Here is a 23,117-nt window from a genome sequence, read left to right as displayed (position 1 = left end):
AATACTAGCTTCTGCCAGCGGTTTCACCCGCATCCCGTGGGAACTACTTCCCGAACCGGGATAAAAAGTAGCCTATAGCCTTCCTCGATAAATGGGCTATCTAACACCGAAAGAATTATTGAAATCGGACCAGTAGTTCCTGAGATTAGCGCGTTCAAACAAACAAACTCTTCAGCTTTATAATATTGGTACAGATATGTATACTATACATTCTTTACACTGATTCAACGCAACATGGCTTTTATTGGTATTTTTGATGACCTAAATGACGCATTTGTAAGACATTCATCGTCCTTCCTTAGGGCTTTAATTAATGCGTTTAATTTATGAATTAGTATTAAAAGTTATTGAGTATTGAGTATAGTAGTTAGAGAAGATGTTAAGTGTTAATTTTGCTTGAATTTTGTCTCGGAAATCGACCCTTCTTCCTAACATTTAATGTCACGTACTTCCGCAAAGTAACGCCCAATTCTTTAATTTATCTGAATTACATAATTACTTATAAAAAAGTGTTGAAACTAGTATTATTTGAGACCTGTATTTAAACTCTTAATCATTAATATTTTGTAATTTAAGTATGACAGTTGACATTACAAAAACGTAGCTAAGTATAGTGAAGAAAACAGTTTTGATACTTGTATGGCTTCTAAATGAAAGGGCGTTTTGGATATCAATTGACGATGATCAAGTGAAGTATCTTTTGAGGTTATCATGGCGTTTTATCCCCCTAAAATCTTCTGTAGATTATATACATCCCCTAAAGTTTTATAGTAGGCTTGTTTTTGTGATGTCTTACAGTAGCTTCTAGAACGAATTTTACTTGATAAAAGAATGATTAACTTTTGGGGTTTGTACATATGTTTATAGACAATCGGGATTTAAACGCAATATATAGCAGTAAAGATACAATGTCTTCTCCTTTTTTAATCTCCTTTTGTAAGTGTATTTATGTTCCGATATAATATGAATGCAATAAGTATATATGATTTAGAAGAATATATTATTTTGCTTCATATTGTTTGTAACTAGATAAACACAGACTGACTGCAAAGCCGGGGGGCAAACTTAAAGCTCTATTAAAATTCGTAATAAATAAAAGTTGCATAAAATGTCAATCGGTTCTACAACGGGTTTAGAGAAATTATGCAATTGTTGAAGCTTGCAAAAATATATCGTGCGTGGGACGAAATGCAGTTGACTCATTTCATATTGGTAGCTATAAAAATAACTTACGAGTGCAAGCGTTTAGTTTTTTATGTTATTTATTTGCCTTTCTTACATGTGTACAGCAAATAAGCAACGAAAATTGAATAAAATACCAGTGCTGTTATAACAGAAAAGTAAAAATATATACGCAAATAAAAAACAAAACTGTTTGTAATACCAGTCATTTTAGAACAGAAAAAGTAAAAGTATATACTTGGTCGAATTGAGAACCTTTTTTCGAGAAGTCGATTAAAAATACTCACTTATAATACCACAAGAGCTTCAAAATTATCGGGTATTTTCCGATAGGTTCGTTGCAAACAAATGAAGGAGTCAAGTTTTTCAGGTTAAAAAATAACGAGCGCGAAGCGCGAGTGATTTTTCCTGAAAAACTTGACGACTTTATTTGTTTGCAGGGAACCTTGAGGGAAATGCCAGATAATTATGAAGCTCGTGTGGTATTCGGGAGATTATTTTTCCGTCCCAAATGTCGGCCACAACCTGTCAGTTTGACGTAGCAACGACCAGAGAAAATATTCAAAAAATTTTCAGTATAATACCATGTAGGTTGTACCACGTGACGTCGAATGGTGCAATTCTATTGGTCGATATTTGGGTCGGAAAAATAATCATAATAATCTCACTAAATTACTGTCTATCTCCTAATATAGAACGCCTAAATACGCATAACTCTAATATCAAACGACAAGGCTTTAACAAAAATGATTCAAAACCAGCAAAATTCCCGCAAAAAAAAAGAATATCTCTTCAAAAAAAATACTCAGTGCATCTGATGGTCGTCATCCCGTGCCAGCTCGCAGACTGCGGCTGCAACTAGGTCACTGTGGCGACCGTAGGCAAGGGGTAACAACCTCTCAATACAGTGCCCCTACTCCTATATGTACCATAGGACGAACGCCTTAAATAGGCTAACCTATTTCGAGGAAAGTTTTTTACTTGTGATTCTGATAGGGAGTGTTTTACCATATGATGATTCTAATGAGCGTCACTCTTTTTATCATACAAATACTATGATCCAAAATCATCAAAATTACAGCAAAAACACTTTAACTACTGCCATATGTACGCCTTAAATAGGCTAACCTATTTCGATCATGGACCGTTTGAGGAGTGTTGAAAGATTTTGTAGAAGTTTTTAACTTATGATTCTATAAAACAGGTAGTAATTTTTTTGTGCTTTTATGTGAAACTAGCTGTTTCCCGCAGCTTCCGAAAAAAATACTTCTCGCATCGGAATAAAACATAAGCCTACAAGTGGCTCGGTACGTGCTTAAAGCAAGTCCACCATTTTGTTACAAAAAATATGATAAATGATGAACCGCTTGACCGATTGTGTGCAAACTTCACATAAAGCATCTACTAAATAGTCCGAATAAAGCCTAAACATTTGGTAAGGATACGCGAGCCCGTTCTTGAGTTATAGAATTATAAAGAAAAGTGTCATAATTATTTTATATCTATAGATAGTATAAAAACGTACTCATTTAATTTTGTGTTTTCATGTGGAACTTGCTGTTTTCTCCAGTTTTAGCATAATCCCATGGGAAGTACTTCTCGAATCGGGATAAGATATACATAGCCTATATTACTTGGGAATAGCGTAGCTTCAAGTACATACAAAAAAGTGACTTTGTAATTTTGATATCGATAAGTTAAACGCTTTACAAGTGCTTAAGTGCACATGTTAAAATCAAAAGCGCAGAGAAAAAGAATCCATGCATAAAATGGCTATTTTTACCACAAAAGACTATAAAATAATTACGAAATAACACGACAGAGAGACGACAGCAGCCGAATTTTAATTGGCCACTTTCTTATATCTTACGCAAGAGCCGCTATATGAGAAACAATTATATGTGTAGGTATATAAATATACCGGAAAAAGAAGTTTTTGGACGGCACTTTCTATATTTTTTTACACGTTTCATTATGGTTTTGTTTCACGCAACCGTGTCTTTTTTTTTTATTCGCAACTTTTTTTTTCGCTAATTTAAATCTGCAGAGCACGATGACTTGGTTGTTTCTATGCAAAATTTTGCAACTTTTTTACGATTTTTTTATGTAATATGGATTTAAAGTGTTTTTTACATATTGTAAACTTTGCCGATAACATTTTAGTATTATTTTTTAGATTTCATAAAAAAATACTTTATTTTAATTTTTAGTTAGCCACATGCGCCCTGTCTTAATAAAATTTCACCATTATGTAACTTAATCAAATCTCACTGTTTTAAATTATTAGTTATGCATGTTATGTTACCCGTGAAAGTTATTTTCTGCTATTTTGCTTGGGGCAAACTTTGTACGTGTATATCATTATGTTTTGATTAAATTATTACTTTACTTTGACTGTATCAAACAAATATTGAACTGGACAGGAAAACAGTGCTGTAATGACTTATTAATAAGACATTTCGATGGGTGTCAATAGTCAATATAGAATTGGATAGGGAAATAGTTCTTTTATTGACAAAATATTTCAATTGTGTCTCAAAACTTCTTCAAATAAATAAAATTATGTATGAAGTTTAACTTTAAATTACTTGGCAAGTTTGCCCCAAACAGGCGGGTTTTATTAAGTGGAAATTACCTTTAATGCTCCCACCTGAAGTGTGCGGCTGCTGACTCTGCTGGACATTGGTCTGCTCTAGCTTCGTGCTTACAGAGTTCCACATATCGAACATGTTCAACATATTGCCCCTCGGCCCCACACACTAACACAGTACCATAACACTTAACTTGCACACAAAAACACTCGATCATCCATTTTTGTACACTGAAAATAGCAAGTGTCAAAATTGTTCGGCCGTCGTACAAAATTTTTTAATAGTCTAAGGCTACGTCACTGATCCCTGAATCGATTTTTTGTATTTTTATTTTATTATTATTATATTGCGTCTTTTTTTTGTTTATTATACTTTTTTAATTTATTTTTTAATAATAAATATTATATTTTAAATTTTTATTCTTCTACATATAAACTTTCTCAAATCGTCAACTAATGTAAATACTATATTTTTTTTGTTATTATTTTTAAATCTACTTACGGAATTTTATATATCAGTCTAAAATTTCGATTTTAAGGTTGGGTTTTATTTGCTCGGGAGGTTATTATAATAGTGTATCACTAATTTGTGTTTAATTATTGATTTTTATTAAAAACTAACGGTTTTTGTGATTAAATATTGCGTATAAATTTTAATAAACTTGTGAGTTAAATGCTTTCGGAATTGTTTTTATTTTAATATTGTCAAAGTGCTCATACGAAGTGGTTTGTGTTTAATATATGGCATTGAATGCGTTTATTTTGTGAACGGTGCATTCGTTTTTTCTTCTTCATAGTTCGTTAATAGTTGATGTGTGTTCGCTTCCACTACGGCTCTCCGAGTCCACACGTTAAAGATGACATATTAACGATTGAACAACCGACACATAACCCGAAAGCGCTTTATTTTGAATTTGGATACAGAGTTCTTTTTTTGAACAACAATAATTTTTAATTATTTTCAGGCAGTTTTTCTTTGGTCGCGTTCTCGCATGCACTGGAGTGCAGTTGCAGCGTGGGGGTGTTTCAGCTACAGTGCGGCGGGGCGCGGGGGTCGGAAGTACCCGGCCCCTTTGCGCATGCCCGGAATCGATCCCGTATGCCCGCTGAGGTATACCGACTAAAACACTACTTTTCTTACTCGCTATATGACTTGCATGAATAGATATGTACAGTCTATTATGTCATTCACTTTGATGTCTAGTTACTAGGCTGTATGGCAGTGGGTGTTTGCCTATTGTCGACTGTTTCTTTATTGAGTGTGGCAACACTGGAGTGTGAATGTTCTTGCGTACTGGCCGGTATTTATTTAAACTTGTTAGTGTTCTAATGAGTTTTTATTTTAATGGTTTAAATTTAGAATGCTTTGTGCAATTATGGTGCAATTTTAATTCAAAATGGCGACTGTGGTTGTGTGTTTTTTCTTTAGTGGTGATATAGAATTTATTTAATTAACTTAGTTTATAATTGCATTCTAGGTATTTTTATTTATAGATCCATACTCAGTTAGGAAAACTTTTTAAATAAGTTGCTTTTTACCTAGATCTGTATTTAAAGTCTGATTTATGGCAATTCTCAACTTATATTCATCTTCAAATTATTATTAAGCAATGTTAAGAAATTCTTAGTTTATTCTAAGTAAACTGAGCCTAACTAAACTATACTTTACTTAAGTGTACTATACATTACATTACTTAATATATTATAACGCGTTTCCCATTCAGATAGCACGAGTAACTTAAGTTGCATAATGAACTTAACTGCATACTATTTTAAGATAGGCCTGTAGTACAGTTGCTTTGTAACATGATTCTGTTAGAAATTTTAATGAAATGTGATTCACTGTCTACATCTCGCACATGGATAAAAAAAAGCCAAGTTTCAGTAACAAATATTCTTTATTTTTTGTGTTAAAGAAATATAAAAATCCATACATTTGTTGTAGGATTTAAAGTTTTTTGAGTTTTGCTAGGTGAATTTTTAGTACCTAGAGCTTTGATTTGCTCTATACTAATATAATAAAAACAAAAGCGGTTCGTTAATTGGTACCCTAATGGCTCCGAAACTACTGAACCGATTAAAAAAATTACATTAATTGTTGGAAAGCTTCACTATTCCCGAGTAATACTATGCTATTATTAATGCTCTGATCAGATTAATAAAGAAAATAGCACTAACCTATTTTGGAGAGAAGAGCAACATTATTTTTTATTTCCACCCTGGTCCACCCTGTATAAAGTCAGTCCTGTATCCAATAGCCCTAGTTCATGTTTCAATTAGTTTATATTAAAAAAAAATATATGCTTTTTATGAATGAAAGATGTTTGAATGTTGCAAGTGAGAGTGAAAATAAGGAGTGAGTAGTTGTTTGTGCAACTGAGAACATCATTTTTTGAAATCGGTTGAAACCCTTATAACCTCGCACAAAAAATTACTAATGCAACAGGAAAACTGAAGAGGTTAACCAACAAACAAATAACAAGAAGGTCGAAAAACAACGATTTCAAATTCCAAAAATGTCTCAAAATTATCTATCTGTATCTACGCACATCAAACATATTATGAAACAATGTATATGTATTATTTCTACAGATATATGTATTGAAAGAAATACAAAAAAGTACTAGGGCAACAGGAAAACCGAAGAGGTTACACCAATCAAGAAGGTCGAAAAACAACATAGATTCAACGAAATTCCAAATTGAAATTCAAAAAACTACAGAGTTCCACGATAACGTTAATCATTGGCGATGCGTGCGCGACACATTACGCAACGCAGTTACGTGCGCTTGCGCCAAATGAAAGTCCCCGGTTTTGGAGGTGGCTGTCCGAAGTGTAGGCGGTAGCGAGAGCGGGTGAGAGTGAACGGAGTTTTTATGACATTTTATTTCTTTTGTAGCATCTATACAATTATGAATATGTAAGGTGAATGTGCCAATATAGGGGAAAAAAATTCGATCTACTAAAATTATTTTGAAAATCATTCTATTAATTTAAAGCTATGTTATTTCAAAGTGTTTAAGGGTAAGTTTTATTAATAGATGCGGGTGAAATAGTGAGAATTAATTAGTAATGTTAAAAAGAAAGGCCTACACTTGCAGTTATCCCAAAAACTTCTGAAAGGGTTATCATGCGACTTACATCCAATAGAAAATATTAATAATTTAGACCTGTATAAAGTTAGAGCTAGTCACTAGTAAAAGTAGTTTTGGAAAATCTGTAATAATGACAAGTTATTTTTCATGCACCCAATAATTAAGTTTCTCAAAATAAGTCAAAACTTTGATTGAGAAATGAATTAAATAAAAATGCTGCTTTTTATACCAGTGAATTCAATTTCATTTGTATAGATCGTGAAGATATCATTGTGTTGCAAATATTAATTACTTAATTGTTTAATTGCCATTTTGCAAGAGAATGTGAGCGGGTGCGAAAGGATTTTGAATATAATATTAGTTATATATATATATGTATGAATATTTTTACTGTTTTATGCAAAGTTTATGGTTATTAAAAAACTTGCAGGTCATGCTATATTATTTTGATAAGTTTCAGAGGTAAGTGAAATTATAAGTCTATACTAATATTATAAAGCTGAAGAGTTTATATGTTTGACTGCGCAAATATCAGATACTACTGCTTTGATTAGAAAAAATCTTTCAGTACTAGATAGCTCATTGATTGAGGAAAGGTATAGGCTACTTTGCCTCCGTGTAAGCGAGTAAACTGGCTGAAAGATGTTAGTAAAAAAATGATGTTAGATAATTTAAAAAATGTAGAGTCGGATGTTTTTCGAAAATTAATTATAAAGTCATGTTTAATCAACAAGGCTGTGAACAAATGTATTAAATAATAACATGCATGCATGAATAATTCAAATAATTTTAAACATGAAAATTTATTTACTTGAAATACATATGTAAAATTGATTAAAATGATAATTTTTGTGATAGCGAATGCAATATTAATAAGTTTATTAACAATATATCATATTTTATTAAATAATGAACGATTTTAAATTTATTTACAAATCTTACTGTTACGTTGCATATAATTAATTTAAATTATTTTATAATTTTAGTAGTGAGTAAAAACTACCAAGTGATCCCCAATCTTTTGAAAGTAAATAAAAATATAAAAAAATAAAGAATAATTAATTTTTTTTTTCATTATTATTATTAATTAACCATCTTATTTTATAACTGTAAATGATCAGTAGTATAGTAAAGTAGTATTAAATTAGTGTATGAATTCTTGTATTTTTCAAAATGAATATAATAAACTTTACAAAAAATGCCCAATACTGTTTAATCGCCTCCAGCCTCCAACTTGTACCACACAACATTCGAGTGAAAGTGCCGACTGCCAAAAATCTCGCGTGAAAGTTGAGAGTTGATCGATACCATAATTATTATTACCATTATAAGAGATATGCTAACTTAGCCGGATGTAGGAATCGAGAATCGATATGAAATATCTAGACTCGGTATCGATACATCAAAATATTAGTGAGAGGCGATTTTTTTTGCGATTTTGAAAGTTCTCGCGTGATTTTTTGGCGTTTTATGGATGTTAGTAATGGTTTTTTTATTTTATTGTTTATAATTGGGGTTTTTACTTTTCAATTTTTTTATTATGTAGTCTGAAAAGGCACTCTCTTGTAAAATGGAAGGTTTTAGTCTGGACTTACAGTTACTTTTTTTTGGTTTTAAAAGTGATGTTAAAATTTTTTTAATTTGTTGTAGACTTTTGAATCTGAGCTCTATAATATTACATGTAACTGGGATGTGCCTACTTTATACTAATTTCGTCACATTTCTATAGCCCTATTAAAAACACTTTTCAATCATTTTCACCCAAAACTAAAGTACCTACTAATTAAAAGAAAAGGACATTTTAACTATCAGATTTTATCAACTTCCGTCGAGCCATGTGACAAACAGTTGAATATATTTTTGTTTGAAAATTCTTGCAACATTAGAAAGTGCATGAGTAACAGGCCAAGCCTTAAAAAGAAATACCACAACAACAGTGTTAGGAAATACACGTAATTTTGACTATTTCTTGTACTTTACTAAGTATTTTTACCCGACGACGAACAAACGGTATGGTTTTTCTAACCCTTAACATTTTTTAAATATTTTGACGACAAGGACTTTTTGGTACCAAAGAGTTTTTTATGTGTAGAAGGACCTTTTTGCTGTCACTGGCTTTATTGAATAAAATGCATCGAAATAAAAGTTGTCTTTGGAAAAAATTACGTAGACTAATAAGTTACGTTGTTAGATAAATAATAAAAAGCTCTATAAAATAGATACCTAGGGCCTTACTACAAAAACTTTAAACCCTATTTTACACTTGTCTAATAAAATTTTGGCTGCAAAATGAACCATATGTCAACGTCATAATTTGACATTTTTTTAGACAAGGCTGACGTTTAAAAGTTTTTGTGGTAAGACGGCTACTGTTTTAAAGTAAACTTACGAAAGGTTCATTTTAGACCTGAAAGCTAACTTTTCGTCCTGTAAAGAAGTTATTTCTAACCAAGACTAGATTAATCTTGGTTTTGTTAATACATTTTCGTACTGTCATACTTTTATAACCAATAATTCCTAACTCAATTCAATCTATGAACTGATACAAGTTAAACAACAAATCTAAACTTCAACAATTCTATAAATAGCTTCGGTATAAACAAAAGATTTTAACTTGAATCTAACTTAGAACCTAACCTTAGAATATTTGTAAGACTCAGCAACCGCACACACTAGAAATTTTAGTCGGCCGATACTTAGTCGGCCCATGGTTGAAAATATATGTTTTAGTTTTTTAAAATAGTGAATTCAATCAAAGTTTTTAGTCGATCTGATACCTTACAAATACCTGATCGTTGTTATGTGTGTACTTCCATTCATCTTCATACTGATTTATGAGCCCAAACAAACTATCGGCCGACTAAAAGTTTGTAGTGTGTGCGTGTAGGCTAAGTTAGGTTTAAGTTACAATAATTCTTGCTGCAAACATATGGTTCTGTTGAACGTATAGTTTACTTGAATTCAAGGCTATTTCGTTAAGTTATCTAAAACTGTCGATTGGGTAAAGAGGTTTCTATCACTGGATTCATGACAGCATATTTGAGTCTGCTTTAAATAAGAAAGTGGTAACCAATTTTAAGTAAAAGTACCAAAAAAATATATCTTTTTTATTCATAAATAATTGGTATTGTAGTAATGGTTTTTGCTTTTGTTAAGGCAATTAAATTTCTTGTGTCATATTTGTGTACCAAAAAAAAAACTTTGATACCTCCTCAAATTAGCTAAGTTCCAGCTAAGATGAGAACAAAAAGTATTTATCTATCAATATTAATGAACAATTATAAGTACGGAGATCTGAGCGGCCTCGGCACACGCTAGCCACAAAACCAGCTACTTCAAGTAATCTTATGTTTGAAATAAATACGTAGCAACGACCTATTTCAAGGATAATAAATATAAGGAATTTATCTTAATATGTATAATAATTATTATGTACTTAAGATACTTTTAACGTAGTAAATTAATGTAGAATAGTGCGATTTGACTGACGCATCTGTGATAAAAGCCCTTGAATATAATTAGATGAAAAAAAAAACTATGATAATACTATGGTAAGTCAAACATCAGGTATGGTACATCGAATTTGGTTTTAAAGAAGAAAGTTTAAGAGATTGATTTGTTAAATTCACTTTCAGGGTTTTGACCTATAAGAGTCGGTTTTGTCATTGCCTAAATATGGTATTCATGATTGTTACTTTAATTGATTTAAAATGTATTAATGCACACTGTAGGTTGTAACAAATTGTGCCTTAATAGTTATGAAATTAAGTTGAGTTTCAATTAACTATAGGCCCTTGATGACGCTTGTTAAAATAATGATATCCTTAAGATATTACGTGCTGTGTCTCGTACTATGTTATTCTCTAAAAGGTATGACAGTAATACATGACAGTTACAATGACGCGGGCTAAGGCTGTGTTTAATATTAACTCTAATTGTAGCTCTTGAAATAATATTTTTAATACAAAATTTTAACTCAGTTACTACTAGCCTGCTTCTAGTGTCAATATTAAAAAATAACTTTAAAAACATAGATTAAATTATTAAAAAATACACCCAAGTTAACGATATCAATTATACGCTATATTAAAGCTTTAATCCCGCACAGACTAAATAATTACATAGCTCAGTCAACACAAACTAAAATAGATAAATAAAATTATCAACAAACTACACAACAAAATGACCTATTAAGTCACAAAGATAAATAAATAAACTGAATATGAAATTAATTAATTACACCTGACGAGCCTTTTAACATCGACCCAAATAAACTACAAACAAAAATAAACTAAGATAACAATAATTATCTTAAAAACAAATATTCATAAAAAATGCCCTTCAGCCCCCGAAAGAGAAAAATGATATTTCCCAAGAGTTTCCTAACATCCGCTGTCTCTTTCCAACGCAAGGTCGAATTCTTAGTTTCTCGCTCGCACAGTATGCAACACAAGATCTCATGCAACTAAAGACCTTGATAAATTGCAAGTTTCGTGATAGATAATTGTTATACGGGTGATTATTATGCGGGCCTTTACTCATTAAAAAAATATACCTAAAAAAACTAACGCGACTTTGAGGGTTACTAAATTTTTTTGCGTAATGACATTTCGAAATATTTTTTTTAAAGTCACCTACCACGTTTTCTTTTTGGGCTATGTCCTTTTTTTAATTCATGAATTAAAGTTTGGTCTATGGTCATTGCAAAAATTTAAATAAAATTTTAACAGTTCACATAGAAGTAGCTATAGAAATATAAATTAAATTAACAATTTTCGTATCGACGGACGAACAATTTTCTATAGAAGAGACAAATATAATTATAAAAGGCAACTAAGTACTCACATCCAACGTAATGCATTTGTCAAACAATCCAAAAAGTTCACAAACACGAGTCCGAAATGCAAAGCACAGTTTAAAAAAAAATCAAAGTCTTCAAAATTCGAACACTGAATTTGACGCGAGAAAGCGCGGGAATTTTGACGTTTGTTTTTTTTTTGTCCAAAATAAGTACGCGGTGCCAAAAAGTTTTGATCGTACGGCCGCGCGCGCGCGGTTTGCTAGTCAAACTGAATTTTGTAAGCGCGCGAATGGCGACCGCATGCAGAACTGTGAAGGTGTTGGTCCAAGCAGTTAATTTGACGATTTTTAAACAGCCTAACTTGATAAATAGAGGCTGTTAATATGGTTAAAAGTCCTCAAGTTAGTCTCTTAAATGCATCGATGATTTTGGTGATGATTCTAGAAAGATCGATTTGAATTTTGAGTTTTTGTAATTAATTATAAATTATACAAAAAAAAAATGCGTAAAAAATCTACAAATGATTTTTAACCAACCTCACTTGCCGGTGTAAATAGAATATCGTTTTTAAGTTAGTTTATACAATATGTCTATGATTTTGGGGATGGTTCTAGAAAGAACAAATGCAATAAATAATCATTTAAAAAAAAATTAAAGTGCCTAAAAAACTCTTTCATTTAAAATTTCTAAATAAAACTACAAGAATGTAATAAACTGTCTGTCGCAAGAATTAAAAGGCAGTCAAAATAAAATAATCTTGAAAAAACTGTAAACTAATCTATTTTGTTCTCAAGCCCAGTGTCAACAGATGTCATGTTAACGCCACTAAATAGTCTATGAGAAAAAAAAACTAAAAGAAATATATGACATTCATCATTGTCACAAAAATATAAAAGTATTGTAAAAAGTGAACCTTCAGATTTTCGGTAAATGCTTAGAAATATATAGGGTTTTCCAAAAATGAATTGAAAAGTAATAAAATATCAATTCATATTAATTATTATTAATAGTACCTACCGAATTTTTCTACACTAGACAACTGTCAATTTTCGGGGGAAAATAGCATTTCTGGACTCACTAACTAAAACAAAAAGCGAAAAAAAAATTGCAAAAAATCTAAAAAATCAAAATGGCGACTACATCACTTTTGAAAACTCCATACAAGTAAGTATCATCTTGGAATCAATACAAAAAAAAACTAGGTCATTCTAAAATTTAAAATGACAATCAACCCTTCACTGCTGTTAGTTACAATCCTAACCCTTCTGTCGCTCGGACCCCCAAAATGACAGGACACGTAAAGTCCATTGAACAGAAAAACCGGACCGTAAGGGTACAAGTTTTTAGGGTTCAAATGGCGAATAAAAAATTTCTAAAAAGTTAGCTACTAAATGTCCCTAAACATAATAAAAACATATGTATTGCTTCGTAATTTAACTAAAACATAACTCCAAATTATTTATTATTTATTGTACACTGATTTTATTCTTTTATAAATTCTCTTATATTTATTCTAAACCCTTTATACATCTGATTTAAATATACTACCAAACTACTCAAATAATTGCTTTGAGTGTAACAATAAGGGGAATCCCTTATTGTAGAAGAAGACAAGCAACACAGTGGTTATATTATCAATTTCTACATATAAACTGGTATTCAATCACCAATAAATTCATAAAATATCAATTGAAATGACAAAGCGCTTTCATTTTCAGTTCTAATAGAAGAAGTTTTAGCCATACGTCTAACGTAAAGAAGTCGATTAAAATAAATCCTACTAATATTATAAACGCGAAAGTTTGTATGTATGGATGTTTGTTACTCTTTCACGCAAAAACTACTGAATGGATTTTAATGAAACTTTACAATAATATATAGCTTATACATCAGAATAACACATAGGCTACAATTTGTAAACATATTGTTCGAAATACTAAACCTGCGCAGACGAAGTCGCGGGCACCAGCTAGTACTTAATATAACTACCTAAATACTAAATAAGATCTAGAATATTAAAGACAATAATAAAAGCAAATAACGTTATATACCATATAAATAGATAAAATAAATACTAAACCGAAAAAAGCGATCATAATTTCAAATCTATCATAATATTGCATGAAAACTTTCACCAAAAGAATCATTGCATACCAATCTATCAAACATATACTTTCACGAACAACGCCAAAAGCACATGAAAAATATCTAGAAAATAACGTGCTTTTTTTATTAACAACTAGCTTTTGCCCGCGGCTTCGCTCCCGTCAACTGACTTCTCTACTTTACCCTATTTTTTTTTTCATAAGAACCTTCTCCTGACAATAACAAACACAACAAAAAAAGAATTAGCCAAATTGGTCCAGGCGTCGTTGAGTTATGCGCTTACCAACACATTTTGCGATTCATTTTTATATTATAGATATAAGAACAAATATACGGAACCATTCAAAAAAAAAATCACTCGAACACTATTTTGAAAACATGTTTTCAATACACCCCAAAAAGGGGTACCTTTGAAAACCACGTCTAAGTTTGTGAAAGGACTGCAAATTATCATTTTAATACTACATACAACTATAGTATTTTTAAGACAAGTTTATTTTAAACAATACAAAAAAAAATACTAACAATATGAATGGGAAAGTATATCTGTCTGTCTATCGCACTTTCACTCCAAAATTACTGAACCGATTTAAATGATAGATAGTCTGGAGTTTGAGAAAGGATATAGGCTACTTTTTATCCGACTACGGGAAGTATTTGCTTCGGTATGCGTATGGATTCGAGAGGTAAAGCTAGTAGATTATATTTTATTCGGATACGGAAAGTAGGTAATATTATTTAAAAGAAGCTCCTTCCATCAAAATGGAACCCTTATCACTGAGGATAATTTATCTATCTAATTACCAATAGCAACCTCCTCCTTTTCCTCGGTTGCAAAAATGGACTTCTAACTACGAAAATAGACCCTTACAAACATACAAAATGTACCTCTTTAAAATATTGTTGTACCTTCTCTCCAAGGGGTAAATTTTCTCACAATTATCTTTACTAAGACTTCTATTATGGCAAATTATTAAATGAATTCCACACGCTCCTGAAAGAGTGCCAGCAAACTCCAATGGGACCCACCAGGGCCAAAGCCTGCCGGGGCTGCGGGATTGTTCGCGCGAGTTACCGCGGCCCCGGTACATAAAGGGCTCTAGAAGGAACATGGTGGGGTTTGACTCAGTAAGAGTCTGACACTCCCTCACGCTGCACCCACAGGCGGGATCATTTGATGATTTCCCATTAAAAAGGTAGATCTGTACATTTACGTAATACAAAAAAGTTGCTATGCAAGTCCGAAATGCACTTTACAAGTTTTTTTAATTATAAGAGCGCCTTTCACTACATGTTTTGGCTTTTACGACTTTTAGTATTGGCTACTCAATAAGCTCCGTAGGTATAAATTATATGCCCATGTATTACTTATAAATCGCCGTATCTATTGGTGAAAACTGTATGAAAATCTGTTGAGTCGTTTTTGAGCTTGAGTAGATAGAAAGACGGAATTTTCACGGACTTCCCAAAAAGGAGGAGATCCACAATTCGGAGGTTTTTAGGGACTAATGCTCGCTAAAATCGCTCCCAGCCCGAATGCTCAGAATATAAGAATTACACAAAACGAATCAAATATGTATTAATTACGCTTTATTTAAACCTTCGGGGAAAAACAGGAGTATCTATGTATATTGAAAAAGTATTGTCCATATGTAAAAGGATGGAGAATCGAGCTACAAAGTACCAATTAATGCATACTAACTGTTCCCCACGGTTCCCGAGGAAACTACTTCCCGCAGTTGGATAAAAGAAGTAGCCTAGGTATTTTATATATTGTATACGCTTTTCAGGCTGAACACTATCTGTATACCAATGGTTCAATAGTTGAAAATCGGATAGACTGACAGACAGACGGTAATTTTCGAATTGACTTGACGATTGAAATTGACGCCTATTTCCATAACAAAAGCTAAGGAATAGTGCCTATTAGTATAATATAATATTTTTATTCAGGTACATATATTCGTTCTTTCAAAAACCGACCAAATACGCAGTTTACAACTCCATACTAAAAACTCCTTGAAGACAAATTTTCGCCGACCAAAAACAGTTAAAAGCAAGTACTTCCAAAAGATATACTAACCTAATTTCAGGTCATATCTCACTGATAACTGTTATCTAGTTAAGTTGGTCAATGTCCGATATAAATAACGATACTCGACTACTATACAATGTTATGTATGAATTAGGTACCTTTTTGAAAAATTTTGCCTCTACTAATAAACCTTATCTATAAATGGGAAAGTAAGTTTGTCTGTCTGTGCTTTCACGCTGAAAATATTGAAACGATTTCAATGAAATTTCGCATACGTAGTCTTTGGCCCTTGCAAAGCGCTGATACTCAGCTACATCCAGTTAGAATAGAAGCCGACCCCAAAAACAATTGGGAAAAGGGCTCGAAGGATGATGATAGTCTTTGAGCCAAAGAGAGAGGATATAGGCTACTTTTTATCCAGCTGCGGAAAGAAGTGTCCTTGGAACGCTTGCCCAATAGTTTGTATTTGGTAGTTAAATCCCGCAGTTTTATCTGTGTTTAGAAGAAAATGACGCCGAATGCAATTATCCTAAGCTCGTCAAATTAATGATCTATCTTTATACAAATTTTACTCCATATCAATCTAGCTATGTACAACTTCTCTCTCTAATCTTTGTATTTTTTTAAACGTATAGAACTCAAAACTCAAAATCATTTACTGAAACTTCGCTACAAAACAACACTTTTTGAACGACAAAAAATTACAGAAGCCAGCCCGGAATTATCTTTCAGAAGTACTTAGAAGACTCTATGAAACAACTTCAATAAAAAGTGACTCTTAATAATTATAAATTTATTATAAGTCACCAAAATCATTTCTCAATGGCCTAGCAACTGCAATTCTTACAAAAAAACTGACGAATTTGCAAATAATTTTAGTAATTTCGAAAAGTACACAATCAGCATAATTTGAAACCAAACTCGTGTGTTCAAATTAGTGTCGTGTTACAATTATTATACATACATATATGAATTTAATTAAATTGAAGTTATATAGATAGTTAAAATAAACGAAGTTTGTATGTGTGTATGTTTGTTACATTTTCATGCAATTACTACTCTCTCTTTATACTCTTACTGTACTCTTACTCTCTCTATACTCGCTTTATACTGTTACAGTTACAGCTTTTTTATCGTCCCACTGCTGGGCACAGGCCTCCTCTCACACTGAGAAGGATTGAGCTTAACTATACTAATATTTCTCCGGGTGAAGGAAGTCGAGGAAGAAGGATCTCTGGACACGTGTAAAACCACTGGTAACAAATAGTTATATGAGGTAGTCATCTTAAAAACTATATTTTTCTGTCTAATCTTTACCAATTATCCTGGACACATTAAGACCTATTTTGTCAGGAGTTTCACTATGAGTGAATAACTCTTCTTCTTCTTTCTCCTGCCCTGTTCCCAAGTTTATTTGAGGTCGGAGCAATATGTCATCCTCTTCCATTTTCCCCTGTCACTCGTCATACTGGCACTCACTCCCTTCCTCTATGAGTGAACAACTGACTACGTTTAAAAAAAGTTTTTTTTTATATAGGCGGCTCTGCAGACTTTACCTAGTGCAAAATAATGGTAGACGGCGTTTAAATATAATGTAATATAGAATTTGCTGAAGTTTTGATAAAATTAGTCGAGTGGTTATACTGTTGGCGCCAATATACTTAACCTGAAAAGTAGGTACAATAATTTTGACTGTTACAACAAAAATAATATAAGAATATATGACCAGTTATAGATTCCGTTACTGTACTGTATTAAGGTCCATTTTTATCAACAAAATAGTCCGTTTTTAGAAAAGTTCTGTCTTCTTTGTAATTTTAACGTGAAAATTCACAGAAGACACTAGTTTTAAGAAAACTGACGTTTGCTTAGGATTAAATAGGACGAAACAGTTACCAAAATTACACCACACACACAAATTTTTACTAAAATTAAAAAGCTGAAGAGTCTGACTGCATACATTTCAGGAACTACAGGACCTATTTGAACAACTCTTTCAGTATTAGAAATCCATTTATCTAGGAAGGTTATAAGCTACTTTACCGGGTGCGCAGAGTAGTCACCATACGATCCAGGTGTACCCAATGAATTAAGAATTCAAAACTTACCATCTGTACTTCTGTAGCATTCTATTAAAATCTTGCATTGCATTAATAAGCTTCAGTGATTTAAAAAACAGTCGTCACCAACAGGTTTTGTAGCTTACCTGAAAAAGAGAGAATATATACATATAAGTTCAATGTTTTTGGCTGATCTAATTTCGTTTTTGATAAATGGGCTATCGAGGAAGAGCACATTTTATCTAGGTACGCGAATAGTTAAGTCGAAGAAGCCGACTGAAAATATGTTATAGAATGAAAAAAGTACTTAACCGACTATAATACAAAGTCCTCAATAATTCACAATTAAATTCATAATTCTGTAGGTTCTACAATTATTTATGATAGGTCATATCAAAGGGTTTTTCTATTCATAGTACATATGTAGATACCAATTTCAACTATAGTTTAGTTAGAGAAAGGCTAGACGGCAGATTACTTTCACACCCACGAAACTTGATAACGAAATAATCAGCCTAAAATTCGGCCTTTTTTGTAGATAACACTCTTTTGTTTATGCGTGAAATTCTGATAATAATATTTAGGACAGTGACTGATATGAAAAAGGCTAGTCTAGACGTAAAATATTAATATCTAGATAACGTGATAACCCCCTAATTTTTCTAACGCAAACATTTTGCCAGCCATGATTAAATATCTATGTTGGGGTCGGCTTCCAGTCTAACCGGATGCAGCTGAGTACCAGTGTGCCACAAGGAGCGACTGCCTATCTGGCGTCCTCAACCCAGTTACCCGGGCAACCCAATACCCCTAGGTAAGACTGGTTGTCAGACTTTCTGGCTTTTGACTACCCGTAATGACTGCCAAAGATGTTCAAATGACAGCCGGGATCAATAAAATTAATGTATGCTATGTATTTGGTTATGTAAGGAATCAACCAAAACTACGGAAGTATAAAATATTATATTAGTTTTACGACAGTCTACTCACGATATTAATTACTCAATCTTTTAACTTATTAGCATATCAATGTTTTTCATGATTTCTCATTTTTTACAAGAGAAGGTGATGATGATCATGACATAATATTATGAGATAAAGCTCTTAATAAATATATTTTTAGTACCTAACAAGTTTCCCTAGATAACTACCTTTGCCAAAAAATATATATAAGTATTACAATATTAAAAATCATATCATCTTTTTTCCGCTGCATTCGGTAAAAAAAAACTAAATTTTACGTCATAAAACAAAACAAAATCGCGCCATCAAAAATTTGAAATTCGAACGCCATCTAAAGTTTGCTCTTAGAAAACAATTAACGACAGTCAAAGACCTCAGTACAAAAGAGGTTGGAACACAAAACAAACACGCTATGGCACTCCAACTGGTTTCTATAAAGAACCAAAACTAACGGCGCGGTGCATCCCGGATTCTACGCACACATCGACACATTTCCCACGTACGTCACCCACACTAGCGACATCAGCTGAGCCGAAACTGTGTCAGTAGCTAGCGGTCCCGTTGAACGGTACACGGCAAAAAACTGATGTCGCTACCCGATAATAGATGGCGCTGCACTACCGTAATATTCGCGGTAATTCTTTTTTTGCGCATTTTGTATCGATGATGGGTAAATTGCATTTGTTTATGTGTGCCTTGTAACTTTGTAGTTTGAATGTGGGTTTGTGTGCACTCTAGTGCTTTCGATTACTCATAACGATATTTAGGTCAGACTGATAAAAACACTCACTGCAGACGCTATTCGCTGTATCTATGATTAATGTCTGTCGTTACAGTAGTGCAATTAAAACTCTTTAGAAGAAACACTAAGAAGTAAGTAGGAATAAAAATAAAATGTACAGTTGCTCAAGTTTACCGCTAGATGTCGTTAAACGTCAATGACCTAGCAGCTGAGAGCTCAATTATCAAATGAGTGGCCGTAATAGAAATAATTAAACAACTCCGGGTGTCCCATTGCTGTTTGTAATCATTACTGCCTGAGAAAAGGGTTTATACACAAAAGTACCGTTGCGCAGCTTGTTCTGTGTCAAGCTAGTACCGGCTACTCGGCAATAGATGTCGCTAGTAGTTGTGTAAAAATAAAATTGGTATTTAAGAATGTCATAATTATTTTATTTATAGATGTATGATGATAAACTTAGCTGTGTTATATATATTTAGTTATAGGTATACCGTTATGGGATTATGTCGGTGTGGGTTACCGTTTTAATTTCGATAAATCAAGCTTTTATTGATGAACATGACATGAAATGTTTTATAATATTTTTTTTGTCTAATTTTGCGCTCTTTTTTAGTCTTGTTTTGTAGTTTTAGTTTTGTTATTATTTTATATTTATGAAAGGAAGATAGCCTACTGCACTTGGGGATGTATGTAGGTTACTAGGAACCGATCATGCATGCACTAGGGTCCTAATTTCTTAATATGTACACATAATATAGACTTGAAATCCTTGTTTATTAACATTTTAGTATATATGTAAATATATAGTAAATTATGTTAGTGAGTAAATAATTTGTTAAAACAACAAACGTTACCCTGATCAAAAAGAAACTTTTTTATATGTATTTGCTTTTCCATATTATATACAAAAATCCCAAAAATGCTAGAAAACGGTTCTGTTGGTTATCTTTTAGGCAATTTTTTTTATTTAATGTATAAAAATCACTCCTCTGCATATTTATTATACCAATGTATAGATTTAATCTATCACGGCACTAATTTATCAATACTAAGCTATTTTCTCACAATCATTATCAATCCTACATACCTTTTTTAGAGTTTTAAATAATTAATGCGATCAACAAAAAGCTATTTATATATAAAGTGGTCTTATATAACAAGTCTTTCTTCAGAAAATCTAGAGTTCAATCCTCGCGTTTTCTGTATGAAAAGGGGTCTTTGCCCAGCTGTGGGAAGAATGTACATACATTCATACAGTCAGTATTTATTGTCTTCGCTGAAAACTTTTACAAGAATAAGAAAGAGAATGCATGTTATTCTAAAAAGAATAGAAAAGTGATGTGGCTATGTCGATTAGGAGTATCGATATTGTAAGCTTTTGTTTTGGTTAGATTTTCTAGGTACGTAAACATTACTACAAAAAAACATCTGTTGAACACTTGTCTAAAAAAATGTGGACTGCAAAACGGACCTTATTTCAACGTCATCATTTGTCATTTTTTTTTAGACCAGTGTTCAATAGACGTTTAAAAGTTTTTGTGGTACGACGGTGTATATCTGAAGAATTCGTTTGTTTGCGTCCTTGAATGAGCTAATTTGAGGAACTACTGGAGCGATTTGATTAATTCTTTCTGTGTTAGACAGCCCATTTACCGAGGAAGGCTTATGTACTATTTTATCCGGGTGTACTGATTTGTTGCAACGGGACAAATTTTTCTGCAGTATTATTTTCAAAGGAATTTTGGGGATTAAAATGTAATTTTAAATATCAGGCACAGCCTATACATAGAAACAAGAATGACTGGGATTGTCGCCCATCTACGGGTCGCGCCAAACATAGCTTAACCGTTGATCAATCATTAATTATCACTACATAATAGCTGTACCTATGTATGTAGTTACTGAATCCTCTTACCACTTTACATAATTGGCAACTACCTACATATGCCTTGTATATAATCTCAGTGCTCAGAAAATCCCCTTAAGCAGGAAATCCGGTGCTTAAGCAAACATATAGGTACTAACACAGGTACGTGGAAATAGGCTCTTTACAAAGACTTTGATTGTTTAGCTGATATTAATACTAGTCTATGTTATTGTAATATCAAGTCTGTATCTCTTGAGATAGCTGTCATTTGAACATCTTTCCTACAGGATGGTTCTTTAACCCCTGACCACCAAGCGTTGCTTAACCTTCTGATCGACCCATGCAGCTATTACTTGGCCACGAGCTTCACTATTGTCATATAAATATTTATATAAATGCCCCAAAGTCATCATCATTTGCCTAGCCTTTTTTTACCCTAATCAAATTACGATTTTGACGAGATTCAAACTTACATTCATCGCATTAGACCGCACCCTGCGAACTAAACAATTGGTCGACAGTTGTCACCATAGTTGGCACTTTTTTTTAAAGAAAATCTTAAATCCCCATCAAAATTTTCAGTCGTTCTGATACTGGCTAAATACCTGAATTTGTAACGTACCTACTACCATACATCTTCATACTGCTTTATGAGCCCAAACAAACTATCGGCCGACTAAAAGTTTGTAGTGTGTGCGTAAGCTTAATGGACGTTAAATGTCAAAAGACAACCCCTTAAACGCCCCCCTCCTCCCCCTCTTCTTCCAAATATACGCAGCAAACTCCCCAGCAACGCATATTTGTCTATTTTGATAGGTATATTAACTATGAAACCTACCCTTATTTAACAAAGCTGAAATACGTGTGTTAATAACATGTATTTGATGTTTTGGAATCGATCTCAGTGGCGTGCACTTGGAGAGGCCTATGTCTAGCAGTGGACTGCGATAGGCTGATGATGATGATGATGATGTTTTGGACTGATTTTAAATGCTCGTGTACTTTTGCACAACATTATCCAAAAACATTATGGGTTTTTGTAAAAGATATATCTAGCGCTTAAGGAACACAGGAACTACTTCTTGCACCGGGTTAAAGAGCAAGCTTATGTCCTTTCTCAAGCTTTGGCCCAAAATCTGCGTATAAGTGCTAAGTGTTTCTGTGTACAAAATTTCATTTAAATCGGTTCAGTAGTACTGGCGTGAAGATAGGTACGACAGAATTTCTGTTACACTAGTATGAATCATTGTAAATAACTTTTTTGTTGTTCACTGTATTTTCATCAAAAACGTCTACATAACTTAATGCATTTTTTAAATACTTAAGCTGTTTTATATTTTAAGTCAAGGACGTATTTAAATAATCCGATTAAAAACCAATTTAAGCCTAATACGATTATCCATATGTCATATAATCATTGTGTATCAATATTACTTATTTTTAAAGAAAGTCAGCTATTCAAAGACTGTTTCGTATCAAGCTTATATACAGCACCCAAAAATGTATCGATCAAAGAAACGTTTATAAGGAAGCAATGTACAGATCAATGCATGTTTCCGCCCAACAAAAGATTATATCTACAGCGCAATACTGCCTCAATTTAACACTGATATTATTAGCCCCAGATACAATTCCAAATATATACAAGAAACTAGATATATTTGGCCCTAAAATAG

The 23,117-nt window shown here is 32.6% G+C and overlaps 1 protein-coding gene across 8 annotated transcripts in view; it reads right to left on the bottom strand.

Annotated features, from left to right (window-relative positions):
- Window positions 1–23,117, bottom strand: part of LOC110373773 (probable nuclear hormone receptor HR3) — a 132,721-nt gene that overhangs the window by 95,366 nt on the left and 14,238 nt on the right. For 2 of the 8 annotated variants that reach the window (XM_049844387.2, XM_049844400.2), the window contains exon 1: window positions 11,713–11,743. The exons of 3 other annotated variants lie outside the window; for them this stretch is intronic. In XM_049844387.2, the coding sequence (XP_049700344.1) occupies window positions 11,713–11,728 (16 nt within the window). In that variant the 5' untranslated portion in view covers window positions 11,729–11,743. Of the gene's footprint in view, window positions 1–3,817; window positions 4,004–11,712; window positions 11,910–23,117 lie in introns of those variants that run through there. 3 more of the 8 variants (XM_021331120.3, XM_021331121.3, XM_021331124.3) reach the window with 3 other exon arrangements.

Source organism: Helicoverpa armigera, chromosome 27, assembly GCF_030705265.1.
Source record: "Helicoverpa armigera isolate CAAS_96S chromosome 27, ASM3070526v1, whole genome shotgun sequence".
In the NCBI taxonomy this organism is placed as follows: domain Eukaryota; kingdom Metazoa; phylum Arthropoda; class Insecta; order Lepidoptera; family Noctuidae; genus Helicoverpa; species Helicoverpa armigera.
Note: the sequence above shows the minus strand (reverse complement) of the source record. Positions and strands in the feature narration are given on the sequence as shown.